At 41.6% G+C, this 17023-nt stretch overlaps 1 protein-coding gene across 5 annotated transcripts in view; it reads left to right on the forward strand.

Moving 5' to 3' along the window:
* Trim66 (tripartite motif containing 66) overlaps positions 1-17023 on the forward strand; it is a 66003-nt gene that overhangs the window by 23009 nt on the left and 25971 nt on the right. For all 5 annotated transcript variants that reach the window (XM_040284798.2, XM_021727382.3, XM_078046514.1 and 2 more), the window contains 8 exons: positions 5217-5320; positions 7153-7300; positions 8304-8436; positions 8758-8874; positions 11101-11215; positions 11757-11903; positions 14132-14249; positions 15341-16248. In XM_040284798.2, the coding sequence (XP_040140732.2) occupies positions 5217-5320; positions 7153-7300; positions 8304-8436; positions 8758-8874; positions 11101-11215; positions 11757-11903; positions 14132-14249; positions 15341-16248 (1790 nt within the window). The remainder of the gene's footprint in view (positions 1-5216; positions 5321-7152; positions 7301-8303; positions 8437-8757; positions 8875-11100; positions 11216-11756; positions 11904-14131; positions 14250-15340; positions 16249-17023) is intronic.

Consider the following 17023-nt stretch of genomic DNA (forward strand, 5'->3'; position numbering starts at 1 on the left):
ATGTGAGTTTTAGCTAAGTCCCTGCCTGTCTCAGGCATCCATGTCACCCTTCATGTGGTAGGGAATAGGCTAGATGAACAGTGAAGGTCTGTCCAGCTTTGATTCTACATGTGGGTACTAGGAGAGGAGTGTAAGAATATCCCACTACTCTGTCAATGTCAGATTGTAGGCCCCAGCTACAAAGTTGCCTGGATCCATGGACAAGATCTGAGGAATGAAAGGCTTCTCAACCCTTAACATTGGACTCAGGCTTCTGCATCTGGCATGTTTGTGCTTACCTGGTAGCATAAGCTCACATAATACTAGCTTTCTGAGGCCTCTTTGGGATTTTTCTCTCACTCTAATCCTCTGGTACCCAGGTTGCTTTGGCCCTGCCTTTCATGTCTGTAGGCCTTCTTTCCTGGCTGCCTCACTAAATCTTAGGCTCAGCACATTCTCTAGGCCCCTGTCATATTGCCAAACCTCAGGCCACACCCTAAGCCTGGGCCTTTTAGTTAAGGTTTAAATCAAGGGAGACAAAATGTATCTTCCAATTCAGTACCAATCCCCAGGGTATCTGGGTATCAGGACATCCTTCTGTCTATTGGGAATCTGCCCTTTTCTCTGCCAAAGGGGAAATCCATCACAGCTACATTCATAGTTTTTCTGAACTTTCTGCCTTTTTCATCTTCATGATATGGGGGACAGAGCTACCAGGAAAAGAAAGAATTCTAAGGTGCTGGTCCCCAAACTTGGTAATAAATTATAATTACCTGGAGCATTAAAAAAATGCTGATGACTAGACCACCTCCTGAAATTCTTATTTAATTGGCATGGGATTTGTGGTGTGTGTGTGTGTGTGTGTGTGTGTGTGTGTGTGTGTGTGTGCGCGCGCGCGCGCGAGCACACCTGAGTTGCACTGGGGATCGGATCTGAGGCCTTTTACATATTAGGCAAGTGCTCTGAACTCTAACATTGAGTATATCCCTAGTCACCCCATCTGGATATTTAAAAATTCCACTTATGATTCAAATTTATAGCAAAGTTTGAGAACCACTACTCTATTAAATGAACCTGCCTTCAGATTTATTTTTTTCTAAGGCGTAAAACCTCCATTTCACTTGACTTTTCCCAAAGGTTTTATTTCTTAAAACTTTAAGCACAGCTCCCAACTCCTTCTGGATTCCCAGAGTCCAGAGCTGAGTCCAGGTCATTATTATAGTTGGATTATTATTATTTTAAATATCTTTTTTTGTTGGTGATAGACCTTTATTTTATATATTTACATGTGGTGCTGAGTGCCTCACACATGCCAGGCAAGTGTGCTACCACTGAGCCACAGCCACAGCTCCTATAATTGGAATATTATTATGGAATATTTTATTTAAATCATTTGCCTAGTTAATTAAATTATTTTGTTTATGTACAATTTAGTTGTAAAAGAGAAAACATAGTGGAAAGGGCATGGTTTTAGAGACAGATGGACTTGGGTTCCAATCAGTTCTGTCCTTGCCAGTAGGATCTTTTTTTTTTTTTTTTTTTTTGGAGTACCGTGGATTGAACTCAGAGGTAGCCACATCCCACGTCCTTTTTTGTATTTTATTTAGAGACAGGGTATCACTGAATTGCTTAGTGCCTTGCTTTTGCTGAGGCTGCTTTGAACTCGTAATCCTCCTGCCTCAACCTCCCAAGCTGCTAGGATTGTAGGCATGTGCCACCACGCCTGGCCTTGTATGATATTTGAAAGATGATAGCTTCTTGGAACCTCCAGTTGTAAAATGGAGACAATGCCTATTTCCCAAAGATGGTCTGATGGTTAAATGAGATAACATATGTAAAGTGCCTGGCACAGAAAGTAATGGAAAACAGATGAAAATTTGTCCCATACCTCCTTGGGACCAGAAGTTTTCATTTTAATGACTGATGGCCTGAACAACCTTGGCTTTCACAACTATTCTCCCATGTCCCTAGGTCCCTATAAAACTTCCTCATTTTGGAAGCAGAAGCCCCATTTCTCTGGGACAATCAGATGGCCTTGGGATCTGGCTCTCAGAATTGATGTTCCTGTGTGTAAAATAAAAGCTCAAGCCTGTTGATTGATAATTCAAATAGAAATAAGAACTATTACAAATAATATTTTATGTATGGTATGATTAAATATGTATCAATAACTGAATTAACAATGAATATTGTAAGTACATGTTTGGTACAATGATTCTCCATCTCTGCTCTCTGCAGCATACCCCTTCAGAAGGATGGTCTCTTAAATCCAGGCTTCCCCTCAGCCCCAAGCCTGTCCTGAGTATCGTACAAGGATGTTAGCCAGGTTACTAATTGGCTGGCTGTCCATTCTCATCTTGCCCAGATGAATGTTTCAGAAGCCTAGCTATAGTGGCAAAGGATTAGGTGAACTATACTTTAATCGTAATTGTGGATTAGTTTTGTATGTAGAATATGAACAGGTAGTTAAAATACAGTGTGATACTTGTTATGGGATGTCCAAGGTGCTATGAGAACCCAGAAGAGGAACTAATTAACTCATTCTGGGGGAAATAAATTCTGCTTCTTGAAAGTGGGATATTTGAACAGGTTTGAAAGGATGGATGAAGTTTATCTGTATAGAAGGGGAACAAGAAAGTATTTCAGGGAGAGGATACAACATTTTCACAGCCACACAAAGATTTGTTCTGTTCAGGAGATGGCAGAAATATTTGGTGTGGCAAAAACAGTATTCTTGGAAGATGAAGCTAGAGATGATACAGAGGGAGATAAGCCCAATTTGAAAAAGGTTCTTGAATGACAGACTGAGTATTTTGGCTTTAAGGCCATCACAAGAGGATGTGTGATAAGGCCTTGTTTGATTGATTCATTTCTTTCTCTGTTTTCATCCCCTCCCACCCCTGGTACTGGGTTTGGATGAATCCAGGGGCATTCTGTTGTTGAGCTACATCCTAGCTTTTTTATTTTTTAAAATAAAAAAGAGATAGGGTCTCACTAAATTGAAGAGGCTGGCCTGGAACTTGCTATCCTCCTGGTTCAGCCTTCCTAGTTCCTGGGAGTACAGGTGTGTGCCACTGTGCTTGGCTTCATTCTGTTAATGAAGCCATGTTACTGTGATGAATGCTTGGGCAGCGGGTACCAGGGAATTAGAAGTTTTGGGGAAATCATTTTTGACAATTAGAGCAGCATTTCTGACTGACAGGTAGATAAGGAGGCTTCCTCTAGAAGCCACCTGATTGCCTGGATGATGTCTCCTGTAAAGAACATCCTTCTCTACCTCTGGCCACAGTTCTTGACCAGTGGGAAAATGCCCAGGAGATTCCAGATGCAATTCTGTAATTAATATTCATGACTCTGCAAAGACTAGGGGAGTTTTTCTTTTGCAGGGGGAAAACAATGTTGAACTATAATTTAAATGATTTTGTGGATTTTGATTTTTCCAGATTATAGCAATTAGCTTTTGCTGTTCAATAAGGCACCCCAAAACTTAATGGTTAAAGCAACTGAACTTAATTCAGTTTATGATTCTACAGGTTGACAATCTGGGCTTAGATTCTCTGGGTGGTTGTTCTGGGATAGGCTGGACTTGGCTAATCTTGATTCTACTCATTCTTGTGTCAGAGTTTCAACCTGTAGGTTTCTTGGGGCTAGCTGGTATAGGATGGCCTCAGGGGTATGTATGAGACAACTAAGGCCTCTCTCTAACAAATAAGGCCATCTTCTAAAAATCTTGGGCCTCAATTTAAATTTTTCACATGGCAGTCTTAGAGTTAGTTCTAAGAGCAAGAGCAGAACCACATAAAGCCCCTAAACTCGGAACTTGGTCATTGTTGCTTTTGTTGCAATTCATTGGTCAAAACAAGTCACAGGACCAGCCTAGATTTAAAGGATGGAAAGAACTACTTTTTTTTTAAATTAAGGAAATAGATGCAAGGAGGGGAAGAATTGGTGGCAACTTTTTAAATCTGCTACTCAAGATTTTCTGGATTTCATCGCCAGGAAGAGAATTAAGCCCAGTTGGTAATTGAGGCTATTGCTCTGCTATAAATGGAATATGAGGAATCTTTTGAATTCAGAGGTAACATCCATGGAGGATTATGTGTTTTTTTTTCTTTGATTTTCTTTTTTGTTTTTGTGGTATTAGGGATTGTACCTAGGGGTACTCTACCACTGAGCTACACCCCCAGCCCTTATAATTTTAGTTTGAGACAGGGTCTTGCTAAGTTATTGAGTCTGGCTTTGAACTTCCTTCTGCCTCTCAGCCTCCTAGTCTGTGAAATAACAGGTGTGTGCTACTGTGCCCAGTTGGATTATGTGTTTTCTTAAGTATTATCTAATTTAATTCTCATAGCAATGCTTATTTTCCTTTCCATTTTATATATGATGAACAAGCACAGGGGAGTTAAGTGAGATTAGGTGATTTGCCCAAGGTCATTGGGTGGTGAATCTGGTATTTGGATTTACATTTGTCCAACTGCAAATCTGGAGCAACTGCTGTTGTACCATTCATTTCTATGTTAATGAGATAAGACAGAGAATATTGGTAGCACTGCTGCAATTACTTCCATAGCCAGCCCCTTTCTGGGTCCTTCTCATGCCTGGACACAGGTATCTTGCCCTAACTGAGTAGCTCATTTCTTTGTTTCTAGTTGACTGACTACTTTTGGGATGAGCCTGAGGAATCACAATAGCTTCTGGGGTGTCAGTCTTATGCCATTTATATAGTTCAGAAGTGCACTTTGTGGAAGAATATGTTAGAGACTATTGCATTTTTCTGAGGAGGAAAAAGTCAAGTTGGTCATTCAGGAATTAAAACACACACACACACACACACACACACACACACACACACACACACATACATATACATGCATACGGCTGGGATTTGGGATGTGGAATGAGGAAGAGAGCAGCAGGAAGGTACCTGATTATCAGAAGCAGAGTAGGGTTGGGTTTGTAGTAGCAGGTTCATTCTACTACATGAGGGGAGGAAGGTAGGAATAGGTAAAATTAGGAATATGAGGAGACCAGACGGTCTGAAGGGAAGGCCTCTGGTGGGATGATCATGTTCAAAATACCTACATGATAACAGCAGACTATGTCATCACATGCAGCTCATTTTGGCCTACGTGGTTATTTCCACATATTTTGATGCTGCATATCTGAAAGTCTCTGCCTAGGCCTTGTATATAATCTTTTATGTTGCCCTGACTCTGTTGTCATTCTTTTCCCCCTAGAGCTCATCTCCTGTCCTGGATGTAAGCGAGTGTATCTTACCAGGGATGTAACTGAACATTTTTTTCTACAGTGCTTTCCTACTGGGCACCCCAAAATGGCCAGGGTAAGTCAAAAGGTGGTCCTTTTCAGATTTGTAAGGTGTCTTTTCATAAGTCTTCACCCATTACTCTGATAGTTCCTCCTCCATTGATTTTCCTAATCATTCATCCATCCGTCCAATCATCCATCTATTATCTAAAATGAAATAAAAGATTTTGAGCCTGGAGAAGCAAAGCAGGAATTTTTTTATCAAGTGAAAATTATAGGCGTGTGTATGTGGCACACATAGGTGTGTGTGTGTGTGTGTGTGTGTGTGTGTGTGTGTGTGTGTGTGTGAATGCTTTTAGTGGAAGGTGAATGTATTTTAAAGTACATTAAGTATTGCTTAATTTATCTAGGTGTTTTCCTCTTTCTTATAGCTCTTACTGAAAAACATAAGTACAGGGCTTTTATTTCCATTTTTCCCCCAAGTTGAAAATTACACACTAGCCTGGATTTAATGGGCCCATTAATTTTGCCTATATTTAACAACTATCACTTTTCTCCTTATTTCTAAATTTCACATCACTTACTGACTAGTACTCCTTCTGTTCCTCTTTCCACTGGGGTATCTTTACTATTACATTTATTCATTCAATATTTTTTTTACCTGTTCCTGTATCTGATTCTTATTGAACATCTATTATATGTCAGGCCCTATGCTATGCTATGTGCTAAGTATATAGACCCATAGACTCATGCATTCAATTTCTAAGGAATTTATAGTATAATTATAAAACTTTGAGACTTCATTTCAGTTTGATGGCCTGTATGATTCAGTATAGACAGGTCAAGTTTCCCCAAATCTTCTCTTTTTCTGATGTTTTACATCAGCCCTAGCAAGGTATTTGCTACCAAATGAATGAATATTTGAACCCTATAGGAAAAGACTAGGTACTCTCAGGCCAGACAGACCCCAGGTGTGGAAACACAGCTTTGAAAGTTTTTCTATACTTGGTTTATCTTGGGTGTATATGTCATCTTTTTGTGTACTACCAAATCTGGGGCTTTCTCCCCTCAGAAGGCAGGTTAAATGTTCTACTTTTTCTTGCCTTTTTTTTTTTGTACTGGGGACTGAATCCTGGGGCACTTTACCACTGAGCTACAGGGTCAGACTGAGACAGGGTCAGTCTTGCTGAGTTACTGAGGGCTTTGCTAAATTGCCAAGGATGGCCTCAATCTTGTGATCCTCCTACAGCCTCCCAAGTCATTGGGCTCACAAGCATGTGCTGAAGCGCAAGTCTTATTTTTAGTTTTTTTTTTTTTTTTTTGAGACATGATCTTGCTGTGTTGCCCAGGCTGGTCACAAATAGTTGGACTAAAGAGATCCCTCCTCCTCAGCCTCCTGAGTGCTGGGATTACAGGCATGTACTACCACACCCCACTGTGCTTTCCCTCTATTATAATTTTTTCCTCCCTGTCTGCCTGGTGAACCTGCTTGTCATTCATTATCCAACTCAAACATTACCTCTTGATGAAACTTTCCTGACCATTTCTAGGTCAAGTTCCTGGAAACCCCCCTTTTGCTTCCTTAGCACCTGTCACATCTTTTTTTCACAGTATTACCCATTTAATGGGCACCACCCTGCCTAGGTTGTATATGTCTTCAGGGTAGATCCTTGGCTTATTCATGTGAGTATCTTCAGCCTTGGCACAGAACTTGTGTGAACAGCACCTAGAGCATCCACTTTTTTGTTACAAAGGGTACTTTCCCTCACTAGCACTGCCAGGTGACTCTACAGTAGACTGTACCCCAAATAGTAGAAGAACAACCCTGCAAAACCCCAGTCTCTGGAACATTTGATACTTGTAGAGCAATGCAGATATGGCTAGTAATTCTACATTCTCTACTTTCAGAACTGCTCTGAGTGCAAGGAGAAGAGGGCAGCACACATCCTCTGTACCTACTGCAATCGCTGGCTGTGCAGCTCCTGCACAGAGGAACACCGCCATGGCCCTGCCCCTGGGGGCTCTATCTTTCCCAGGGCCCAGAAGGGATCTTCAGGTACCACTCCTGCCTCTCCCACCTGGCTCTCATGCCCTGAGACAGTAGTAAACCTGAGAATCCCTGGAGAATTGTTTTCTGATATTATTTCCCAGCTAAGGGAGAAAGTAAGTGTGCTTCCAGAGCCTTCTCAAAGGGAGGAAGTCTCTTTTACAGTCTAAGGGGGTGACTCATTCCAGCTTCTCCCTGTTGGGGTCGGGTGGGTAGGTGTGGGTGAGATGGTGCAGAGAGCATAATCTTTTTTTTAATTTTAATTTTTTAGTTGTAGATGGACACAATACCTTTATGTTTTTTTACGTGGTGCTGAGATTGAACCCAGTGCCTCACATGTGCCATGCAAGCACTCTACTACTGAGCTACAACCCAGACCCAAAGAGAGCATAATCTTGAATTATCATGGGAGCTAGCTGAGTTTTACCTTCTACCTCTGTTTAGAGCAATTATGCCTCACTTCTATTTAGTGACTTATTAACTTAGTATGGATCATGGCTTGTCTTTGTCCATCCAACACTATCTGTTATAAAAGACAGTCTTGAAAGGCTTTTATTAAGGCCCTTGAATTATGGGGAAAGGGGTTCTACAGTTGTCAAACTCATAGGAAAGGGAGCTGTTGGCCAGGCTAAGAAGCTGGTTTCAATCCCATGATAACAATTCTAATTAATGAAGAAGTTTAGGTTAATTTTAGAGGGTTTATTATTCTGCAGGAGACCCACATACAGCTTTAGTAAGCACCTTCCTCAGCTTCTGGCAGGTGGCAGGATGCTAGGGCTTGGTGGTGTGTTATTTCTGGACAGCTGAACCTAGATCCTCCTAGGCTAAGCCTAAATTCCTCCTTGTCTTCTTGCCCATCCTGGAAAGAAGCATATCCTGTTTGTACCACCTTTCCCAAGCTCTGTGTCTCTGTGGTGTTTGTTGAGGCCTGAGGGCTGAAGGCTGCTCAGTGAACTTAACTGAGAAGTCTACCAGAGCAGGAGAAGCCCACTTTCTCTATCTTCTGTGGCAGGAGTGAATGGTGATTCTGGGGACTTTGCTTTGTACTGTCCTCTACACACACATGAAGTGCTCAAGCTATTCTGCGAGACCTGTGATGTGCTCACATGCCATAGCTGCCTGATGGTGGAACACAAAGAACATAGGTGAGGCTTGTGGGTTGCCAGAAATGGGCTTGGGAGGACTCTGAATTTCTTACTTGTGAGGACTGTGGCTCCCAGAGCATCAAAATCCTCTTGCTGCCCAAGCCAACCTGCAGTCCTTGAGCTGAAGTGTTTCTCTGCTCCTGTTATGGCTTCTCTTGAGAAAGTTTAATGGGCCAAGAGCCTGCAGTGCATCTGTCTCAAGATATAATCATGGCCTCACTGGGCCTGGCTGAAACTATATACTATAGGGACTCCTGCTTGATTAGCATGGTCAGAATAGCAGCCAATCCTCCTCAGGTTTTTTCTTGTCTCCTCCCCTAGATGCAGACATGTTGAAGAAGTTCTACAAAACCAGAGGATGCTTCTGGAAAGTGTGACTGCACAGGTGGCACATAAGAAATCCAGTCTACAGACATCTGCAAAGCAAATTGAGGACAGGTAGCACAGGCTAGTCCCTTGCCAGTGCTAGAAATGCTCTGCTCCCTCACATTCTAGGTCCTGGCACTAGGCAATCAGATGTGGTGTCCATGGAAAAGACATGTGGTTAAAGAGATGTGGGCATGTCCTAGAAGGCAGGCATCCTGGCCTTAGAGGCCTCAAGGCTGGTGAGGATCTTTGGGTCATCACTTGGTTAACTGAGGCTCATAATGATCAGAGTGAATCTGGGCCAAATATTTGCCTCATGAAACTAGCTAGAAGTGCCTGCTTGAGAATAGTTACACAGTAGATACTGGAGAAGAGTTCTGCTATTTATTTTTGAGGTTATAACAAGTCAGTGGCAGTTTGTTTTCCATAAAAAATCTACAAAAGAGGGCTGTGGCTCAGCAGTAGCACATTTGCCTGGCATGTGTGAGGCACTGGGTTCAGTTCTCAGCACTGCATATAAATAAATAAAATAAAGGTCTATCAACAATTAAAAACAAATATATTTTAAAAATCTACAATGACATAAAATCATTGTTATTTTTTATTTTTATTTATTTTTTTAGTCATACATGACAGTAGAATGCATTTTGATATATAATACATACATGGAATGTACATACATCAATCATATTTTCTATGTTCTATTCTGCTGCCCTTCCTATCCTCCCTATTCCTCCCCTCCTCTCCCATCCTTTCTCTCTATCCAATCTAATGTGACACACTTTTTTTAACATAAAATCACTGGAAATGATTTTATAGGAAAATTAGTAAGAACTGAAAGCTAATCACATGGGAGACTGGGTTGGGCATCATACATTAATTATTTTTTTTATTCTAGAAATTCTTTCAGTCAGGAATTATCTCCATTTTATTGATGAAGAGACTGAGGTTCAGAGAGGTTAGGTGATTTACCTGAGATCATACAACTAATTAGTGACTAAACTGGATTTGGAAGCTAGGTCTGTGGTGACTTCAAAGCCTCTGTCCTTACTTTTTAAAATATCTTTACTGAAATATAATTTATATACCATAAAATTAACATTTAAAAAGGCATAATTAATTAGTTTTTGCTATTTCACTGAATTGTGCAAATGTATGTAATTATTATCTACTTTTAGAACATTTTTGTAGCCTTAGAAAGAAACCCCATATACCTTATTAATCTTGTTCTTCTCCTTTTCTCACCCCTGCCAGTCCTCAGAAATGACTGGTCTACTTTCCATCTCTACCCAAGTTCTTTTTCTAAATAAATTTTTTGATTTTAGTTATACATGATAGTAGAAAGCATTTATGCACTTTGATATATCATACATAGATGGGATATAATTTTTCATTTTTTCCGAGTGCACATGTTGTAGAATCATATTGGTCGTGCAGTCACATATATACATAAAGTAATAATGTCTGTTTCATTCTACTATCTTTCCTATCCCCACATTCCATCCTATCCCCATCCCTTCACTTCCCTCTACCTAATCTAAGGTAATACTGTTCTTCTCTAGTGTCCCCTGCCTTATTGTGAATTAATATCCACATATTAGAGAAAACATTTGGCCTTTGGTTTTGGGGATTGGATTATTTCACTTAGCATGATATTCTCCAACTCCATCCATTTAATGACTAATGCCATGATTTCTCTCTTCTTTAAAGCTGAGTAATATTCCATTTAGTATATATACCACATTTTCTTTATCCATTCATCTATTGAAGAACACCTAAGTTCTTTTTACCTCATGACATTGTTTCTTGGAGTTTCATCCTTTTTTAGACACCAAATTGTATGACATGCCCATATTCACTCTCTCCATCCTGTGTCTAGTGCTATGCCAAATGTTGAGCTTCTGGATATATGTGTATGTAGACTTAGACTTGAGGTTTTGCCTAGAAAAACACAAATTAACTTTTGGTGATGTGACATATGGGGTGTGTGTGTGTGTGAGGGTGCTGGGATTTGAATCCAAGGCCTCATACATGCCTGAAAAGCACTTTATCACTGAGCTCTATCTTCAACCCCAAAAGTTAACTTTTGGGCCACTGGCTCACTGAGATCAAGTGGACTGGGCTTTTACAAAGGGTTGGGGGGTGTGTAGGAAGTTTTTTTTTTTTCTTTTTTTGGTGCCTGCTGGGCCCTGATCTCTGTAGACAGTTTCTAAATTGCTGACTTTTAGCTTCCTTGTCTCTTGACCCTTACGGGCCATGAGGGAAGGGCTCATCTGTTTCATCCCATTGTGCTTACAGGATTTTTGAAGTGAAGCATCAGCACAGGAAGGTGGAAAACCAGATCAAAATGGCCAAGATGGTCCTGATGAATGAGCTGAACAAACAGGCCAATGGACTCATAGAGGAGTTGGAGGTATATGTAGATGGATCAGATGGATGAGTTCTATGCTCTCCTGGATCAGAGACCAGGCATATATGAAACTAGTCCCAGGGCCCAAAACATCTGGGGCTAGAATTCAGATATGCAGTTTCCATAGGTCTCTATTACTTGTGTATTAAAATTTCCAGCCTAATTTGGGGAAGATGGCTCATTAAGGGCTATGAGATCAGTTCAGACTTTCAGTTCAAACTCTCTTAGGCAGCTGCCATCCTTGACTGTTAAAGGTTATAGATTTAGAAGTGTCACAAAACAGCCCATCTTCTTCAGTGGGTTATTCCCAAGAGATGTAGACATTCATTTATTTCCTCATTCTTTATCCATTGCATATTTGCCACCATCTCTCCCTTTCTCTACCTGTCAGTAGCCCATGGCAGCACTTTGTCCTGCTGTTCTTCTCTCAGGGGTACAATCTTATCTGACTCCATCAGTGCTTACACTAATACACACAGACCACTAGAGTTTCCAAGCAGGTCTAAGAACAAGATCAGAGACTGTCTTCTCTCTCTGTACCAAGGGCATTACTAATGAGAGAAAGCGGAAGTTGGAACAGCAATTACAGAGCATTGTGGTTCTCAACCGTCAGTTTGAGCATGTGCAGAATTTCATCAATTGGGCTGTCTGCAGCAAAACCAGCGTTCCTTTCCTTTTCAGCAAAGAGCTGGTAAGAGGAACCTCCCATCCCTTAGCATGTCCTTGAGGCTGATCATATCATCCTCTCTGTCATAGGGTAATAAGGCTGCCCTGGGAAGTGCCTTTTCTTTTAACAGAATGGAAAAAGCAGCTCTATCCATCCTTCAAATTCAGTCACTGCTTTTGTGCTGAAATATTTCCACCTTCCTCTAGTTAACTTAGCTAGGAAAGTCTGTAGTTCTTTGTCTTAGGTCATGGATTTAGAAATTGTCCTGGACATGAGCAGTGGTGCAAATATGTCACAGAAAGTTATTGAGGTCCGAATGGGAGGCTAAGAGGAAAGGAGGAGTTGAAGTTTTAGCCTTGGGAGGATGGTGATACCCAGGAGAAAGAGGAAAAAGTTTGAGAGAAGTTTATATTTGGATATGTTGTCTAAGGGGGCCTGTAGAGCTTCTAAAAGGCAACATCAAAAAGGTGTTTTGGTAGATGAGTGTGGAAATCAGAGAAAAGTCAGGGTTGGAGATTGAGATGAGGAAGTAACTGGGATATTGGTGGTATCACCATTAGGAGAGTGTGTGGAGAAAGAAGAGAAAGGCAAGTCTGGAATCCAGGGAATACCATCATTTTCTGTGTAGTAAGAGAAAGAGGGTGACTGAAAAGTAATGAGAAGAAATTATCAGAAATTGGAGGAGAAATAGGAGAGTGTGGTACACAGAAATTGACAATTTCAATTTTAAATGGTCAGTGTTGTCCATGAAATAGAACAACACTGAAACAGCATAAATAGTGAAGAGACACATGAGATCTGTCAATCAGAAAGTTCCTGGTGATCTTTTGAAAGAAGTTCTAGCAATATTGAAGAGTAGGAAGCCAGTATGAGGAGACTAATGATGGAACATGGGAAAGTAGAGATAGAAGGGAAATAAGTAGCTTGAGAAAGAGGCAGAGTTGGGAGAAAAATTTCCTTTCCAAACAATATGCATACATTTATAGGGGAGAATAGGTTGACAAAGAGGAGAGATGTGTAATGGAGTAAGCATACAGACAAGGCAGGACAAGGTAGGATCCTAGAGTGAACCAGTTGAACTCAAACTCAAGGACACTCCCTCTGAGATGGGAGAACAGAAAGGGAACAGTATAATATAGCTCAGTGTGGAAATACACAATTGGGGAGTTTTTTTCAGAGGGAGAGTTAAAATGTTTTATTGGTACATAATAATTACACAAAATAGTGGATTTCACTGTGGCATCTTCATACATGCATATAACATAATTTGATCCATTTCAGGGGAGTTTTTTTTTAATGGTCTCTTCCTCTGCGAAGTTGAAAATGATAATAAGAGGGTTAGGCATTGGGTGAGTGGCACTGAAGATTTAGTCACTGAGAAAAGTGGGAGAGAAAGGAGACAAGAAGTGATAAGAAAAAGGGTTGAGGGTGAAATTAATGCTCTCATATGTAGCCCTGCATAACATGGCTTTGGGATGTCTAGATTGACCTAAGTTTAGAAATTGGTGATGGGGAGAGAATTAGGGCACTGATGATACTGTAAAATGATGGGAAGCCGGGAAGACCCTCTGGACTGGTGGAGCCTGCTTAGATAGTCCAGTAAAGTTGAAGCAAATGCTCTGAAAGAGTAAGAACTAGTTATAATCTGGGAGTAGATTTTTGGAGTATAAGGTCTTGTAGGTAGAATGGTTCTAAATGCCAAAGAGGGTTTAGATATGGTGACTGAGCTGAAAAATGGGGTAAAGGTGACTGACATTAAAATATTTTTCAAATAAATAAGAGGTAGTTAACTAGATGATATCAGAGTAAGTTGGATACTTGCCAGAGTTCTGGAGATAAGAGTTAGTGATGGAAAATAGATGAGAGTAATTACAGAGGAGGAGGGCAACTGACTAGGATGGAAGGATGTTGGTAGAAGGACAGCAATGGGGAGCTCAGAGAATGTCTGCCCTGTATAGTCTTTTATATTGAGGCAGTAGAATGAATGGAGCTTTCTAGGGCAACTGTTGTCCTGAGGGGGAATTACAAATCACTTGGGCCTTGGAGGAGATAAAAATGTTGGGATCCCAGAAACCTTGACTTAGATGGGAGAATGAGAAGGTACTAAGGTGAAAGGGAATGAGAATATGGGGAATGACCTGAGGCTGAAGAGGCATGACTTTTGAGCTCTTCAGCCTATCAAAAGAACAAGGGAGGGGGGTTTCATTCAAGCACAAGTTGCCCATATAAATGACCTTTCGTGCTGTTGTCAGATTGTGTTTCAGATGCAGCGATTGCTTGAGACAAATTGTAATACAGATCCTGGTTCCCCTTGGAGTATCAGATTCACCTGGGAGCCTAACTTCTGGACCAAGCAGCTGGCTTCCCTTGGTAAGCCAGGAACTACTCTGTAGGCTTTCAACAAATTGCTAAGAATAAATATAGGAAATCTTAACTTACTGATAGGTCAGGATATACCCAGGAAAAATCCTGAGATTGCCAGTGGTCATGAAGTCACTTTGCAAACTTTTTCTTTGTGTGTGTGTGTGTGTGTGTGTGTGTGTGTGTGTGTGTGTATGGCGGGGGAGGATGGGGCAGCTAAATGACAGAGGCAGTATAGGACTTTGTAATAACATTATAGAAGTCATGCCTGTGTTGACAGCCTAATGAGCTTGTTAAAATAATGACCAACTGCTGCCTTCATTTGATGCCATTAATCTCACTGAAAGTTTTTTGAACTTGGCACAATGATAAGTGGTATTTAGATTTATTTTTGCCTTCCCTCTTCCCTTTGATTTAACTCAGCATACCTTTGGTGGGCACCTGTTCTGGTTTAGGCACTAAAGGACCAAAGATGGATCAAACACACCCCTTGCCCTTTAGAAGCTGTCTTCCCCTAAGTAAATTTCATCTATACAAGATCAATAATATAATCCATTCATACACTAGGGGCCCAGAGATTCCAGAGGGCAGTGCTGGTGTCTGGCACTGACCTGGTATGGGAGCTTCCCTATGCTCTTCCATCTTACTTGCTCAACATACAGTTCCTCAGACTTGTATCTGGAGACTTATCCGAGAGATGCCTGTCTTACCTTTGCTACTTTTTAGCATAAGCCCTTCTTGCACCCAATGTTGATTCTTTTAGTCAGACTTTCCATAGGGCTGATGTGTTAGAAAACGAGTGGGTGCTATTTGAAGGAGCCCATGGTTTCTTTAGTAAGATAGGAACAGAGTCAGAACTGATGATCTGGTAAAAACAGCTAATTCTTAAATTTAACTGCCTGCTAAAGCAGGTTCTTGCAGGTGCTATTACTGGCAGCATTCTAGACTGAGTTTTGGAAATCAGAAGTTGAATTTATTAATCTTTATACTTGGTACAGGTTTGTTGAATAATGTCCTTTAGTTCTAGGGGTAGGAAGTAGCAAGTGGTGGGGAACAACTGCATATTACATTTGGAAAAACTCTCTGTTCTGAATTTCCAGGCTGCATAACTACTGAAGGTGGACAGCTCTCCCGGACAGATACTCCTGCTTATGGAGGTTTGCAGGGGCCATCTTCCTTTTATCAAAGCCACCAACCCCCAGTGGCTCAGCAAGAGTCTCTCAGCCACTCTTCACACAAGTTCCAGCCTCCGGCTTTGTGTTCTTCATCTGTGTGCTGCTCCCACTGCTCCCCCATCTCACCCTCCCTCAAAGGCCAGATCCCTCCACCCAGCATACACACAACCCAGAGTTTTAGACAGCCCTCTGAGATGGTACCCCAACAGTTGGGGTCACTGCAGTGCTCTACCCTGCTGACCAGGGAGAAGGAGCTGGCCTGTAGCAGTCATCCCCCAAAACTGCTACAGCCATGGCTGGAAACCCAGCCCCCTGTAGAACAGGAAAACACATCCCAGCGGCCTGGGCAGCAGCAGCTGACTTCCCAGCCCGTGTGCATAGTCCCACCACAGGACATTCAGCAAGGAACCCATGCTCAATCCACCTTACAGACTCCCTCCATTCAAGTCCAGTTTGGCCACCACCAGAAGCTGAAGCTTAGCCACTTTCAGCAGCAGCCACAGCAGCAGCTGCCACCTCCTCCACCTCCACCACCTCCACCCCTGCAGCAGCCACCCTTACCTCTACCTCCATCGCAGCATCTGGCTTCGGGTCAACATGAGAATCCTCCTGGGCCTGCCTGTTCCCAGAATGTGGACATAATGCACCATAAATTTGAGCTGGAGGAGATGCAGAAGGACTTGGAGCTGCTCCTCCAGGCTCAGCAGCCCAGCCTGCAGCTGAGTCAGACCAAATCTCCTCAGCATCTACAACAAACCATTGTGGGGCAGATAAACTACATTGTGAGGCAGCCAGCACCTGTCCAGTCCCAGAGCCAGGAGGACACCCTGCAGGTGAGCTGCCTCATCCAAGAACTCTTCGGAAAACTCAGCCTCTCCATTCACAGGGTGGCACAGGAAATAGTTTCATCATCTTAGGGTGGCCTTAAGCTCAGACCTCACATTTCACAACTACCTTAGATTCAAGCTCCTACCTTAGAGAAGCTCCAGAGAACATAGTACTTAATCCCAACATAGATCTGGGCTTGAGGGATGGAGTAAGGTATTCATTAGATCCTAGTGGTTGGCACTTTCTAACACTATACAGACATTACTTAAACTTTATATCACATCTACTGAGCTATGCATATGGTTTTCTATAACCATATCATTTATCCATTAACACCATTGTTCAGTAGGCATCACCATGCAGAAGTAGGGGTTAGACAGGGCAAGCAGTTTGCCTAGAGATTATATAATTTTTAGAAGTAGAGATAAAGACTTGGAGCCAGGTCTTCTGACTTTTCTATAATGTCACATAAGAGGCCTTGTTCCTTCCTTAAGGGGAAATTGAATGCTGCTCCTCTAATTTCTCAGCTAAAATATAAGTAATCAAAGAGGCATAGTTTGTAACTTCTGGAATCTTTGCTGCATTCCACATCTTCATTCTTAGCTCCTGTTTTGTTTTATCTCGTGCTATAGCCCCTTGTCACTACGCCTTCTCACTTTTACTGTGGTAGTGTCTCTTTTAAACCTATAATTACACTTACATCATCAAAGAAGCTCCATAGATTTTTACTTTATTTCAAAATGTGAGGTCTCACAATTATGCGCCAACATTGACAACTTC

Source organism: Ictidomys tridecemlineatus, chromosome 4 (genome assembly GCF_052094955.1).
Source record: "Ictidomys tridecemlineatus isolate mIctTri1 chromosome 4, mIctTri1.hap1, whole genome shotgun sequence".
NCBI classification, from domain to species: Eukaryota; Metazoa; Chordata; class Mammalia; order Rodentia; family Sciuridae; genus Ictidomys; species Ictidomys tridecemlineatus.